Source organism: Macaca thibetana, chromosome 14 (genome assembly GCF_024542745.1).
Source record: "Macaca thibetana thibetana isolate TM-01 chromosome 14, ASM2454274v1, whole genome shotgun sequence".
NCBI lineage: Eukaryota > Metazoa > Chordata > Mammalia > Primates > Cercopithecidae > Macaca > Macaca thibetana.
Window position 1 is genome coordinate 9,030,658 of NC_065591.1, and position 13,535 is coordinate 9,044,192.

Here is a 13,535-nt window from a genome sequence, read left to right on the forward strand (position 1 = left end):
CATGCTCAGCTAATTTTTGCATTTTTTATAGAGACAGGGTTTCGCCATCTTGCCCAGGCTGGTCTTGAACTCCTGGGCTCAAGCAATTCGTCTGCCTCGGCCTCCCAAAATGATGGGATTACAAGGGTGAACCAATGCGCCTGGCTGAGGTAATGCTTTCATGTGATTCAAAATTCAGAAGTTGGCTGGACGCGGTGGCTCACACCTGTAATCCCAACAGTTTGGGAGGCCAAGAGGGGGCGCATCACCTGAGGTCAGGAGTTCGAGACCAGCCTGGCCCACATGGTGAAACCCCGTCTCTCCTAAAAATACAGAAATTAGCCAGGCATGGTAGCGGGCGCCTGCAATCCCAGCTACTCAGGAGGCTGAGGAAGGAGAGTTGCTTGAACCTGGGAGGCGAAGGTTGTGGTGAACCGAGATCACACCACTGCACTCCAGCCTGGGCGACAGAGTGAAACTCTGTCTCAAAAAAAAAAAAAAGGAAAGAAAAAGAAATTCAGAAGTCCTAAGAGGCAAGAAGTCTCCTCATCCCTGTCCTTAAGGGACAGGTCTCCGTTCTCCTACAGCCAACGGGTGTTATCAGTTTCTTGTAAACACTTCTAGGGATATTCTTGCATGTACAAGCAGAGCCCCTCTCATTTTTTTTAAAACACAAATGTCAATATTCAGACAAGTAGAGCCCCAAAGTACTGCAGGCCCTGGTGGGAGCTGGCGGAGGGCAGTCCTGCTGGGGACTGTGAGAAGCCACCTTTCATTGACCCTCTGCTGTTCGTGCTGTTTGACACCTTGCGTTTTCCATTTAACATTATATTTTGGAGACCACTCTACATCAATACATAGAGTGTGTCCTCGTTTTCACAGCCGCACGGTATTCCAGCACAAGGGTGTGTGGTAATTTACAAATGCACTTCTCAGCAGAGGGAGCTTCAGGTTGCTTCCAGCCCTTTCCCAAGACAGGCAGTGCCGTGGTGAGTCGTCTGTACAAAAGCCCTTTCACACATGCGTGAGCGCTGCTGCAGAATACATTCCCAGAAGGGACTTGCGAGGATTAGGGGGCAAAAGATACGCGCAGTAGTGTCTTATTATTGTTATTTTAGAGACAGGGTCTTGCTCTGTCACTTAGGCTGGAGTACAGTGTACAATGGTGTCATCATAGCTCACTGCAGCCTTGACCTCCTGGGCTTAAGCCATCCTCCCGCCTTGGCCTCCTGCATGGCTGGGACTACAGGCATGCACCACCATGCCCAGCTTGCAGTGGTCATTTTGTCAGCTCTGTCAGCTTGTCCTTCTCGGAGACTGTGCCAGGTACCAGGCCCCCACACAGTCGACAGAGCTGTTTCTCCTCAGCCTCACCAGCCCCTGGTTTCCACCTATTTTGATTTTTGTCCATCTGAAAGGTAAAAACTAAACAAAACAAAGGAATTTGGGTGTGGTTAGAGTTTGCGTCTCTTATGCCGCGTGAGGCTGGCCACCTTTTCATTTGCTTAAGAGCCACATGTGTTTCTTTTTGGTGAACGAACTGCAGAATTTCCCTTAGGGAGGTGGTGCCGGGCAGCTTTGGAGAGTGGGGACTGGAGGGAGGCCAGACTAGAGGCAGAGGCCACTTCTGGCGACAGTTAGTGTAGGAGTGAAAGAAAACTTGGCCCTGAGGAGGGGTGTGAGAGCTGGAGATGGAGATAATGAAGTTGGAAGGTGAGATTAGGTGATAGGTTAGCCCCGACTGGGGCCATGGAGGAAGAAGGGGGCATCAGGCCCAGTTCAGGCTTAAAACTTGGGTGACAGGGTGGGGGTGGGGGGACAATGGAGCCCCCAAGGGTTTTGGGGGCCAGGATGATGTGCTGCCTATTCTCCACTCCACATGGTTATAGACAGAAACACCACTCTGACTGCCACGTGCCCTGTTCATGTGCTGCCACAAACCTGCAGCAGGGCCCCTGCTAGCCTCTTCAGCCTCCAGCCAGTGCTCTGCACCTGCTGCCCTGAACACGTGCCTGTCAACTGTCGGCTGTGCCCAGCCTCCAGGGCTAGGTCCCTGCACACGCTCCTCCATGAGCCCCGGGATTGGCTCCCTCCACCTCACCTGGCCACCCCCATGCCTCCTGTGGCTCTCAGCTGTGATGTCTCCCTTTAGGGAAGCTTTCTGGACCCCCATCGATGTTGGGTCCCCTTGTGATACCGTGGGAAACTCTGGACCATGGTCCTCTCCATGTCATTGTCATTTGGTTCATGTCCATCTTCCACTGGCCCATAGCCAGTCCCCTAGAGTGTGTGCCATGTGGTAGGCACCCAGTGAATATGGATGAGTGGATGGATGGGTGGGTGGGTGGATGAGTGGATGGATGGATGGATGGATGGATGGATGGATGGATGGATGGATGAAAGGATGGATGGTTACGTGGATGGACAGATGGGTGGGTGGGTGGGTGGGTGGATGGATGGATGGATGGATGGATGGATGGATGGATGATGGAAGAAAGGATGGATGGTTACGTGAATGGACAGATAGATGGGTGGGTGGGTGGATGAATGGATGGATGGATGGATGGATGGAAGAATGGATGGTTAGGTAAATGGATGGGTGGATGGTAGGATGCTGGGGATAGCAAGAAGGGGCTGTATGGAGGCAAATGTTTAGGAAATAAAAGCCGGGAGTGAGTGACCCCTCTGTGCAGCACCCACAACACCAGGTGCCTCTGCCCTTGGCCTGCTCTGGTTTTCTCCGTCTGACACATTTGGCTTCATCTGATGCTCTGCAGTGTCCACTGTTTACAGGTTTCTGTGCTGGAGTGGCAGCTCTGGGTGGCAGCAGAGATTCTGTCCGTTCAGTCGTCTTCACATCTTGCTGCCAAGAAAAGACCTCCATAGATGAGGCCGGGGTGCGGTGGCTCAAGCCTGTATCCCATGCACTTTGGGAGGCCGAGATGGGTGGATCACGAGGTCAGGAGATCGCGACCATCCTGGCTAACATGCGGTGAAAGCCCGAAGGGGCTACTAAAAATACAAAAAAAAAAGCCGGGAGGTGGTGGGCGCCTGTGTCCCCACAACACCAGGAGGCTGAGGCAGGCCTGCTGGCGTTTTCCCGGGAGGCAGAGCTTGCAGTGAGCTCTGCAGTGTCCACTACACTTTCTGTGCTGGGCGGCACTCTGAGCGAGAGATTCTGTCTTCAGTCGTCTTCACAAAAAAAAAAAAAAAAAAAAAGACCTCCATCCTGCAGGGCCCTTAGCGGGTGTTGTGCTGTCCCCACAGGCGGGCCTCCCACCGCTTTTCTTTCCAAGCTGCCTGCTTCTGGAAGGTGGAGAGGAGGCATGTCATGGGAAGGCACTGCTTCTGCAGGAGTTTCTTTGTGGGCCTACTATGTGCCAAGTACTGTCTAGGGACCAGTGAGACAACAGTGAACATGACAGTCCCTGCCCTCAGGGAGCAGGGATTCTGAGAGCCTGCCTCCCAGGAAAGTGGATGCTACAACAGCTGTCGGGTGTGGGGTGCTTACAGAAAGCTGGATCTACATATAAACATTTGTATGTGTCTATTCTCCCCACCCCATCTCCTCTTTTTTTTTTGAGACAGAATCTTGCTCTATTGCCCAGGCTGGAGTGCAATGGCACAATGTCAGCTCACTGCAATCTCTACTGCCTGGACTCAAGCAATCCTCCTGCCTCAACCTCCCAAATTGCTGGGATTATAAGCATGAGCCAGTGTGCCCGTCCTATCTTCTTCCTTTTTTTTTTTTTTTTTTTTTTTTTTTTTTTGAGAACGGATTCTTGCTCTGTCGCCCAGGCTGGAGTGCAGTGGCACAATCTTGGCTCACTGCAAGCTCTGCCTCCCGGGTTCACGCCATTCTCCTGCCTCAGCCTCCCAAGTAGCTGGGACTACAGGCGCCCGCCACCACGCCTGGCTAATTTTTTGTATTTTTAGTAGAGACGGGGTTTCACTGTGTTACTCAGGATGGTCTCAATCTCCTGACCTCGCAATCCACCCACCTTGGCCTCCCAAAGTGCTGGGATTACAGGCGTGAGCTACCGCGCCTGGCCCCCACCTTCTTTTAAAGTAATCCAGACACACAGTAAAAAATTTCAAACACAGCTAGGTGTGGTGGTTCATGCCTGTAGTCCCAACAATTTAGGATGCTCAGGCAGGAGGATTGCTTGAACCCAGGAGTTTGAGACTGGCCTGGGCAACATGGCGAAACTCTGTCTCTACCAAAAACTCAAAAATTAGCTGGGTGTGGTGGCGCACACCTGTGGTCCCAGCTACTCAGGAGGCAGATGCGAGAGGCTCGTTTGAGCCTGGCAGGTTGAGGCTGCAGTGAGCTGTGATCGCACCACAGCACTTAGACTGGGCGACAGAGTGAGACCCTGTCTCCAAAAAAATTAAAAAAAAAAATTCAAACAGCATATGAGTGTGGACATGACAAATCATTCTCCGAGCCCTCCTGCTCCTGACCCCTAGCCCTTGGACACCCATCCCCAGAGGCAACTACTATTACTAGAAACATTCTAAGGGGCAGACAATTTGAAGGGGCCTCAAGTCCTCAGGGAGAAATTGAACCTTCAAGGGAAGAAGCTGCCAGGAATCAGGAGTGACGGTGCCTTCTCCCTTTGCCCCCTGTGTCACCCTCGTGCCCTGCTCTGTGGTGGGAGGCAGGTGGTGGGAGGGCAGGGTCCCCACCCTGCTGAACAGGGCCCAGCCTGCTTGATGGAGGCAGGTGTACCCCTCATCCACCCCGGAAAGGCACTTCCTCTGGGGCAGGAGCGGGGCTAGGGGCGCCTCTACTCAGCAGCTTTTCTCACTCTTCGGGTGGGGCCTGCTGACTCAGCATGAAATGCTTCAGCCCCTGGGAAGATCTGGGAGCGATGGGAGTAAGCAGAGACGATGGGGCTTGGCTGGGCCCCACTGGCCGCTGGGCAGAAACCTGGGATCTCAGGGAGCAGTGTGCAGGGGCCAGGGTCAGAGGGGTCATGGGCAGCAGTTGTTTCTGAGACCTCCCAGTGGCCCCTTGGCCTGGGCAGCTGCAAGGCCTCAGCTGTCAGGCAGGCTCTGGGTGGGGAGGAGCCTAGAGCCCTGGGAAGAGGCGGTGCAGGATGGGGGAATTCAGAGCCGGCAGTGGTCCAGGTGGGTCCGAGGGGAGGCCAGCCCCTAGACCCCTGGGCATTTCCAGGGCTGACCCAAGAAAGCAGCAGTAGGCATGGTCGCTTGGGGACTGGAGACCCAGAAAGACCAAGGGCGGTGACAGAAGGGCCCAAATGCCTGAATGCAGCTGGGAGTCTCGCCATGAACAACCATGGGTGTCTTCCGGTGGTCTTTCTAGCCAGAAATCCCAGCACCTCTCTGCTGCCACCCCTCCTCTCCCCTGCCCCCAGGCCAATCCCACCCTTTGCCTTGTTGATCGGTGATGCTAAGTGCTAGTGCTGGCCAAAATTCTCTCCATGGCACGATCTTGCCCATCCCTCTCTCGGCCACCCTCCCAGCGCCTCCAGTTCCGTGGCTTTTGACTGCGGTGACTCCCACATCTACCCCTCCAATGCCCAGGTCTCACTGGAGTGCTGTTTCCAGTATTCTAATGGCCCACTTGGTGCCCCTCTTCCTCCCAATCTGCCCCAACAGATCCAGGCCCCTCCCCTGAGCCCTTCTCTGCTCAAACCACCCCTTTGCTACGTGCTCCTAGATACTGGGGCTGCACCTGGGACTCCTCTTAAGTTGGTCCTTGTTGGGTGGTCAGGGTGAGGCACAGGGGGTGGGAGGCAAACCCTTCCAAGATTCTCTGGGGCAGAAAGAATCAGGTCCAAACGCCTTAGCAAGACCATGGTCTGGCTCTGAAGCACCATTCCAGGTCCATCACTGCCTCCCTTCCCTCTTTCCCTCTGTCCTTCCCTCTTTTCTTTTACCCGTCTCTCACCCTCTGTGCCTCCTCCCTCCCTCTCTTTGCCTTGTCTTCCTTCATAAATCTAAAGCCCCTCCCCATTCCTAGGAACATACCCAAGATAACTGAAAACAGGTGTTCACACAAAGCTTGTACCCAAGCCTCCACTATTCATAATAGTCAACAAGTGGGAAAACCCGACAGTGGATGCACTGATCAACAAAATACCAATACCGTACAGCCACACAGCGGGGTCTCGGCCACAGAAAACAACGGCGGACTGACAGCCACACAGCGGGGTCTCGGCCACAGAAAACAACGGCGGACTGACAGCCACGCAGCGGGGTCTCGGCCACAGAAAACAACGGCGGACTGACGCCACGCAGGAAGAAAACAACGGCGGACTGACAGCCACGCAGCGGGGTCTCGGCCACAGGAAACAACGGCGGACTGACAGCCACACGGCGGGGTCTCGGCCACAGAAAACAACGGCGGACTGACAGCCGCACAGCGGGGTCTCAGCCACACGGCGGGGTCTCGGCCACAGAAGACAATGGTGGACTGACAGCCACACGGCGGGGTCTCAGCCACAGAAGACAATGGCGGACTGATACGTGCTGCTGCAGGGACGAACCTTGAAAACATCATGCGGCCGGGCGCGGTCTCGCCTGTAATCCCAGGAATGGGACAAGACGGGCGGACAGACGGACCATCCTGGTTAACATGGGGAAACTCGGCTCACAGAAGACAAAAAACTGGGGCAAGGTGGCGGACTGACCTGTAGCCCCAGCTACGGCGGGGGCTCAGCCACAGAAGACAATGGTGGACTGATAAGCGTGCTGCTGCAGGGACAGAACCTTGAAAACATCATGCTAAGTGAAACAAACCTGACAGGCTGGGCGCGGTGGCTCACACCTGTAATCCCAACACTCTGGGAAGCCAAGGTGGGTGGATCACTTGAGGTCAGCGGTTCGAGACCAGCCTGGGCAACATGGTGAAACCCTGTCTCTACGAAAAATACAAAAATCAGTTGGCATGGTGGCGGGCGCCTGTAGTCCCAGCCACACGGGAGGCTGAGGCAGGAGAACCGTTTGAACCCGGGAGGTGGAGGTTGCAGTGAGCAGAGATCATGCCACTGCACTCCAGCCTGAGTGACAGAGCGAGACTGTCTCAAAACCAAACAAAACCTGACAGAAAAGGGCATGGGCCAGGCACAGTGTCTCATGCCTGTAATCCCAACACTTTGGGAGGCTGAGGCAGGTGGCTCACCTGAGGTCAGGAGCTCGAGACACACCTGTAATCTCAGCTACTCAGGAGGCTGAACCCTGAGGTCAGGAGTTTGAGACCAGTCTGGCCAATATGGCAAAACCCTGCCTCTACTAAAAATATAAAAATCAGCCAGGTGTGGTGGCAGGCACCTGCAATACCAGCTACTCAGGAGGCTGAGGCAGGATAATCGATTGAACCCGGGAGGCGGAGGTTGCAGTGAGCCAAGATTGCGCTACTGCACTCCAGCCTGGGTGACAAGAGCGGAACTCCGTCTCAAAAACAAAAAGAGGATGTATTGTATGATTCTATTTATACAAAATGCCCAAAATAGGCAAACCTACAGAAAAGAAATTAGATTAATGATTGCCAGGGGATGGAATTTGACTGCTAATGGGTGCAGGGTTTCCTTTGGGGTGATGAAAATACTCTGGAATTAGATAGTGGCAAGTTCTGCACAACACCATGAACATACTAAAAACCACTGAATAGTACACTTTAAAATGATGATGTTTATGGCTGGGCACAGTAGCTCATGCCTGCAATCCCAGCACTCTAGGATGGTGAGGCGGGTGGATCACTTGAGGTCAGGAGTTTGAGACCAGACTGGCCAACATGGCGAAACCCCATCTCGACTGAAAATACAAAAATTAGCTGGGCATGGTGGCAGGCGCCTGTAATCTCAGCTACTTGGGAGGTAGAGGCAGGAGAATAGCTAGAACCCGGGAGGCGGAGGTTGCAGTGAGCCAAGGTCACGCCACTGCACTCCAGCCAGCTCCTTCGGGTGGGGTGGGTGGAGTCAGAAGTCAGCCCAGATGGCTACTCCCAGCAGTAGGGAAGCTGCAGGGCCAGGTTGAGCTGGGCCGGGTGCCCTGAGGTCAAAGGAAAGGAAACCCCAAGCTCCAGTGGCTGCTGAAGGTAGAGCTGGATGGAAGATCCGCGCCATGGCCCTGCCGGCCCCACCCTTGGGTGCCCCTCGAGGTCCTAATTCCCTCGCTTCATTCTTGGCACCCACTTAGGTTCCCAGGCACAGCAACTAGGAGTGGCTTCTGTTCCCTTGGCAGCTCTCCCTCTCAGAGACTGGAACCCTAAAGGGAAGCCACCAGGTGGGAAAGGGAGGGTGGCTCCTTCTGCCAGGGCAGAGGCAGGGCAAGGTAGGGGCATGGGCATGAGAGGCAAATCCTGGTAAGAGCTCAGGACTGTTTCTTCAAGGCCATCTAGTTGGTGTCTCAAGGGCAGGGACCATGACCAGATCAGGGGGAGGCCACCAAAGGCGGCTGTAAGGCAGATGGGCCTGACCTCCTGGGCACTCTCCACCCTCCATCACTGACACACCCCCAGAGCCTGCTTGAGATCGTCTGGGACAACAGATGCCTGGGGAAACTGGTGACACAGCTGAAGTGGGGTCTAGGGACGGTCAGCCAGCAGTCACTTGGCACCTTCCTGATAAGAGCAAAAAGGAACTGTCTGGTGGCAGAGGCACGCCTGCCAGACCTGTCTGCTCAGGGGTTCGCATCCTGCTTTCTTTTTGTCTGACTCTCAAACGCCTGCTCCGGCCCTCCCAGCCCTCCAGATCATTTCCAACAGTCACACTACTGGTATCCAGGCAACCGTTGCCTGGGCTCCCAAAATTCCACATCCAGAGGCTGACAAGTCATGGTGCCCCCATGGAATATGGCTGGCTGCTTCGCGTGTGGAGGAGCTGGGGGAGGAGGGAAAAATCCGCTCCCCACGCCGGGATGAGTTTCTAATTCTTGGCCTCAGAGGAGGCGCCTATAAACCAATGAAATAAAACAGCTGCTCCTTGTGTTTAAAGGGAGACCTTTTACTGTACGCTGGTCAGATCTGGAGCTCAACTCCATTTCACTGTCAGAAAGGTGAGAGGCAAAAGCTGGCCACTGTCAGGTCACCTATTTATCTCTGAGTCAAGGCACAGACACCAGCAGCTCGCTGCCCCCTTGCCCACTTCCTTGCCCTGACAGCTGGGGTTTGCTGGTCTTGGCTCTGGCATGTGAGGCAGGACAGCCTGCCAGCTTAGGGCAGGAAGCCACTCCACGTCTGGCCAGTGACAGCTTTTCCCCAGATGCCAGGACACAGGGGTATGGGATGTGCTGTGAACCTTGGAAGGCCTGACCCTGTCTGAGTGTTCTGGGCTGCAGGCAAGCCCTGGCCACTGCGTGACTTGGCAAAGCAGCTGCCACCAGGACTCCAGTTTTGGAACAGCCCGGCGAGGCCACCCCCTCCAGATGGAGAGGTCAGGCTGGGACCACAGCATGCATGTGAGGAACCGCGCAGGGAGGCCCAGGCATGTGGCCAGCTGCTTGCTCTGCAGCCCAGCTCTAGGGCCCGCCCAGTGCACCTCTGCAGCATAGAGGTCGCTGGGGCCTTTGGGGGATGAGGGGTGGGGCTGAGAGTTACCCACTGGACAAGACTAGGGCTGGACAGAAACCCAGTGTGACCGACACTGCCTTCTCTGGTCATAGGTCAAATAGGCAACATTCTCTGTCTACTACCAGGATAAAGAAAATAGAAGAAAGGTCAAACTCAGAAGTCACACTCAGAATTTAATTTCTCCAAAAGTTGTTTCTGCGTTTGATTCATGCAGAAAATCACAAAGCCTTCTCGCCTTTTCTGAGTGGGCGGGATCCACAGCTGGCTTACTTCTGTACCTGGAGCATGGACTGAGAGGCAACAGCCTCCTTCCAGGAGAGGCTCCACTCACAGGCAAGCCCGGCTGCACGAGCCCTCCCTGCTGGGCCTGGTCCCTGCAGCTGCCCCTCCCTGGCTGGCTCCTCTCTCCTTTCCTACCCAACTGTTCACCTTGTCACAGGGCTACGTCTTGGCTCTTGGCTAAGACTTTAAGGGCCCACACAGCAGAGGACAGAAGCCTCAGATCCTGACGACCTGCGCGGCAACGCACGGACTCTGCCTCTCCACTCCGTCCACCGCTGGCCTCCTGAGGTAGAGTCGGGCGAAGGTGCCTCCCACCTGCCCCTTGGTAAGGCGCCCAGGGTTCACACAGACACAGCCGAGGACATCCTGGGGAGGAGAGAAGGGGAGACAGGTTTGGAGGCCTTAACTAACTGGGAACCAATGTGAAAAAGAAGTGACATCAGATGGCTGGACCCCAAAGAGGGTTTTACAAAATGGAAATGAAGACAGACAACCAGACACATTTTCAGTCTTTTTTTTTTTTTTTTTTTTTTGAGACAGAGTCTCTCTCTGTTGCCCAGGCTGGAGTGCAGTGGCAAGATCTCAGCTCACTGCAGCCTCCACCTCCTGGGTTCCAGCGATTCTCCTGCCTCAGCCTCCCAGGTAGCTGGGATTACAGGTGCACACCACCATGCCTGGCTAATTTTTGTATTTGTAGTAGAGATGGGGTTTTACCATGTTGGCCAGGCTGGTCTCAGACTCCTGACCTCAGGTGATCCATCCACTTTGGCCTCCCAAAGTGCTGGGATTACAATTGTCAACCACTGCACCCAGCCTCCGTCACATATGTTAACTTGTTACTAGAAAGCTTTGAATTCCTTTTAAGTATTTCAAACAGAAGAATGAGGTGACTTGGCAGAATGATAATCAGCCCCCAAACTTGGAGACAAACCTGATCTAGCTGTTTACTGCTTTCCCATGTGAAAAACTTTTTTTTTTTCCCTTTTTTAACCCCTTGAGGTTGAACTAGCTCTTGTTTGGCAAGAGTGGGACTGGTCTGGGCAGATTCCCTGTAAGGGACCTAACTCCAAGGCAGGCAGGGTGAAGGGTGGCAGAGATCAGAATGACCTGATAGCTTCTTCAAGGTATTCCCAGCTGAGCCCACTTGGAGGTCGTATCAGAATTTGGGAGGCACAGGACAGGCAAGTGTACACTGAAATCTTCCCCAGGTCACCTTGATGTGGCCTGGTAAAAGCCCTCAGTTGAGGGCCTTCCTAGTCACCTGGGCTCCTGTTCTCTTGGGGAGGGAGGAGGGGACACTATTTACTCAAGCATTTTACTGACAGAGTTGTTTGTTTTCTGGTCCCACCACCTCCCCACAGAAACAAGGCCACAGGGCAGGGTGCTAGAGGCCCCATCCCCCTCAGCAGACCCATGAGGGGTGAGTGCCAGGTGGTCCAGAAGGGAAAATCAAAGACTGGGTTCTGGTGTTTCTGGGAAAAAGCAGAGTACAAACCTACCTTCACGAAGTATCTCAGCTCTGACGGGATGATAAGGACATCTGGGGTGACAGGCAGCTGTGCGTAGACATAGAACGTCTCATAGTCAATGGCCATGTCTTCTTGGGGTGGGTAGAGCGGGTAGTAGCTACAGAGACAGAGAGAAATGGTCAGCAGTAGCAGACTGAGGGGCCCCCTTCTCAGACAGAGTCCCCCTAGGTACTGGCTTCCGTGCTGCTGGCGTCCGCAGACCGACTTTTTCTCTGTGTGTGGGGGCAGAATGCAGGCTTGTCATCACAGGGTAAAGTTCCCTGCTGGTAGCCTGGTGAAGGCTCTTATAGTCATGCTTGTCATAGCTTCATGAACCCAAGGCACTCTCTCCACAGTCAGGGGTCCCAGCGGCAAGCTCACCTTCTCTGGGTCAGGATGTGCTTGAGTATTCGGCTGAATCTGTCTGAAGTTCCAGAAGAACTGGGAAAGAAAAGAAAGCACGAACACAGAACCCTGTTTTTCAGCCCATTTCTCTTCAGGGAGGACCGGAGAATTTAATAAACCAGAGAGAGGCCCAGTGACAAGAGGAGGATGCATCTGGGGAAGTTTAAAGACCCACCCACAAGGAGCTTGGTCTGTCCCCACATGAGGACGGACATAGGACACCGGGTTGAGAAGGGAAAGCACAGGAATCCCTCGTAATCAAGATCAAGGAGGGCCATTAGCCAGCACCGTGCTGTGCAAGAGGATGCAAAGTTGGCACCATTGTGAGGCGGGCGTGTAGCCAGGCTGACTCGATCTCAAACCTCAGCCAAGGAGCCACACCCGTCTTGCTTCACACGAGAGTCGCTTCACACGCCCCTTCCCATCAAGGATGACGGCAGAACGGAGCTGCCCAACATCAACTCAACAAATTTGGCAGGGCCTGATTATCTGCAGAGCTGGATGTTGTACTAGTAATGAAGAAAGCCCTTCAGAGAAAATTCCCAGTTTATCCTCCACAAACAGGATGTCCACATTTGTTTTCAGGTCACAAATTTGGGAAATGAAAAAAACAGGAGCAGAAAAGAAAATGTAGATGAATTTCGATGCCTTTAAGTGCAAAGACAGAATGGACGTGGTTCTTTGGGGTCTCAAATGCAGTTTAGAGAGGTGGTAACAGAAACTAATGCATCCAACCAACCCCTCCCCTTGGGTACAGAGAAACTCAGGTGGCCAGAGGGTCGGGCACAGCTTGCTGCTTTCAGGACTCTCTGGTCAAGACTGTCAAGCATCCCCTTGATTTTCTTGGCTGCAGAAAGGGCTGGGACCAGAAAGCCAGTCATCTTGCTTGGGGCCTGGAACATACTTCTTACCTACTGATCTCCTCGGCCCCCAGGTGGAACAGCAGATCCGTAGACGTCAGGCCAAAGATCACTCCATTTATGGACAGGCTGCAGGGCTCGGACACAAACTGTACTTGCTAAAATGAGAACAGATTGGAACAAATATTTGTACGCCAAAGCTAGAAACATCTTCCCATGAAAGTGGGGGTTGTCTGAGGGCTGGGGAGACCACGGAAAAGGGGACCAAACCAACATACATCAAACTTATAGACACATTTGCTTGTTTAAAAAAAAAAAAAAAGAGTTTAAGATTCAGGCTGTACGCATGCTCTAAAGAGGCCTCTCCACCCTCCCCTTCAGGGCCAGGGCCAGAGCCAGTGGCAGAGGCATGCTGGATTCTGGCTGCCTGCTGGTCAAGGAGTGGGTACTGCTACCTTTTTGTCCTCTCGAGACAGATCGGAGTAGCTGAAAGGTGGCTGGGGGTACACAGGCTCATGGTGCACATCTCTCAACGATGGGACAAAGACAAGGTGGGAGCCGGAGCTAGTATGGCAAAAGAACAAACAGAAGAGGGAGAAAAGTGAGTGCGGTTGAGTTAGAACAGCTGCGCAACAGGCAAGATGCCTCAGGGCTGGAGGCAGAGCCCACTTCCAGGCAGGCAGCTCAGAATTGCACTCTGTTATGAACAGAGACGCTGTTTCCCATGGGACACTGGGAGTGAAGGACAATTTGTTCTACTTCACACCCATCCATCTGGACAGGCTCCGATTGCCTGGGACACTTTCTTGTTGCTCTGTGTGGCTTTCTCCCAAGAGGATGGAGACTATTGTTTGGCAGAAAAAGGGGCAAAGAAATGGAGATCTAGAAAATCTAGAAAGATAAGGATGCGAATAAAAAATCACAGCCTCAGAGCCAGAGTTTAAACCACAGCTTGGACTCATT

At 53.7% G+C, this 13,535-nt stretch overlaps 2 protein-coding genes across 5 annotated transcripts in view; one reads left to right on the plus strand and one right to left on the minus strand.

Annotated features, from left to right (window-relative positions):
- Positions 1-13,535, plus strand: part of FAU (FAU ubiquitin like and ribosomal protein S30 fusion) — a 231,467-nt gene that overhangs the window by 44,570 nt on the left and 173,362 nt on the right. The window lies entirely within an intron of this gene.
- POLA2 (DNA polymerase alpha 2, accessory subunit) overlaps positions 9,671-13,535 on the minus strand; it is a 38,835-nt gene continuing 34,970 nt past the window's right edge. For all 4 annotated transcript variants that reach the window (XM_050757180.1, XM_050757181.1, XM_050757177.1 and 1 more), the window contains 5 exons: positions 13,028-13,136; positions 12,624-12,730; positions 11,689-11,748; positions 11,299-11,425; positions 9,671-10,165 (listed from right to left, as the gene is read on the minus strand). In XM_050757180.1, the coding sequence (XP_050613137.1) occupies positions 10,016-10,165; positions 11,299-11,425; positions 11,689-11,748; positions 12,624-12,730; positions 13,028-13,136 (553 nt within the window). In that variant the 3' untranslated portion in view covers positions 9,671-10,015. The remainder of the gene's footprint in view (positions 10,166-11,298; positions 11,426-11,688; positions 11,749-12,623; positions 12,731-13,027; positions 13,137-13,535) is intronic.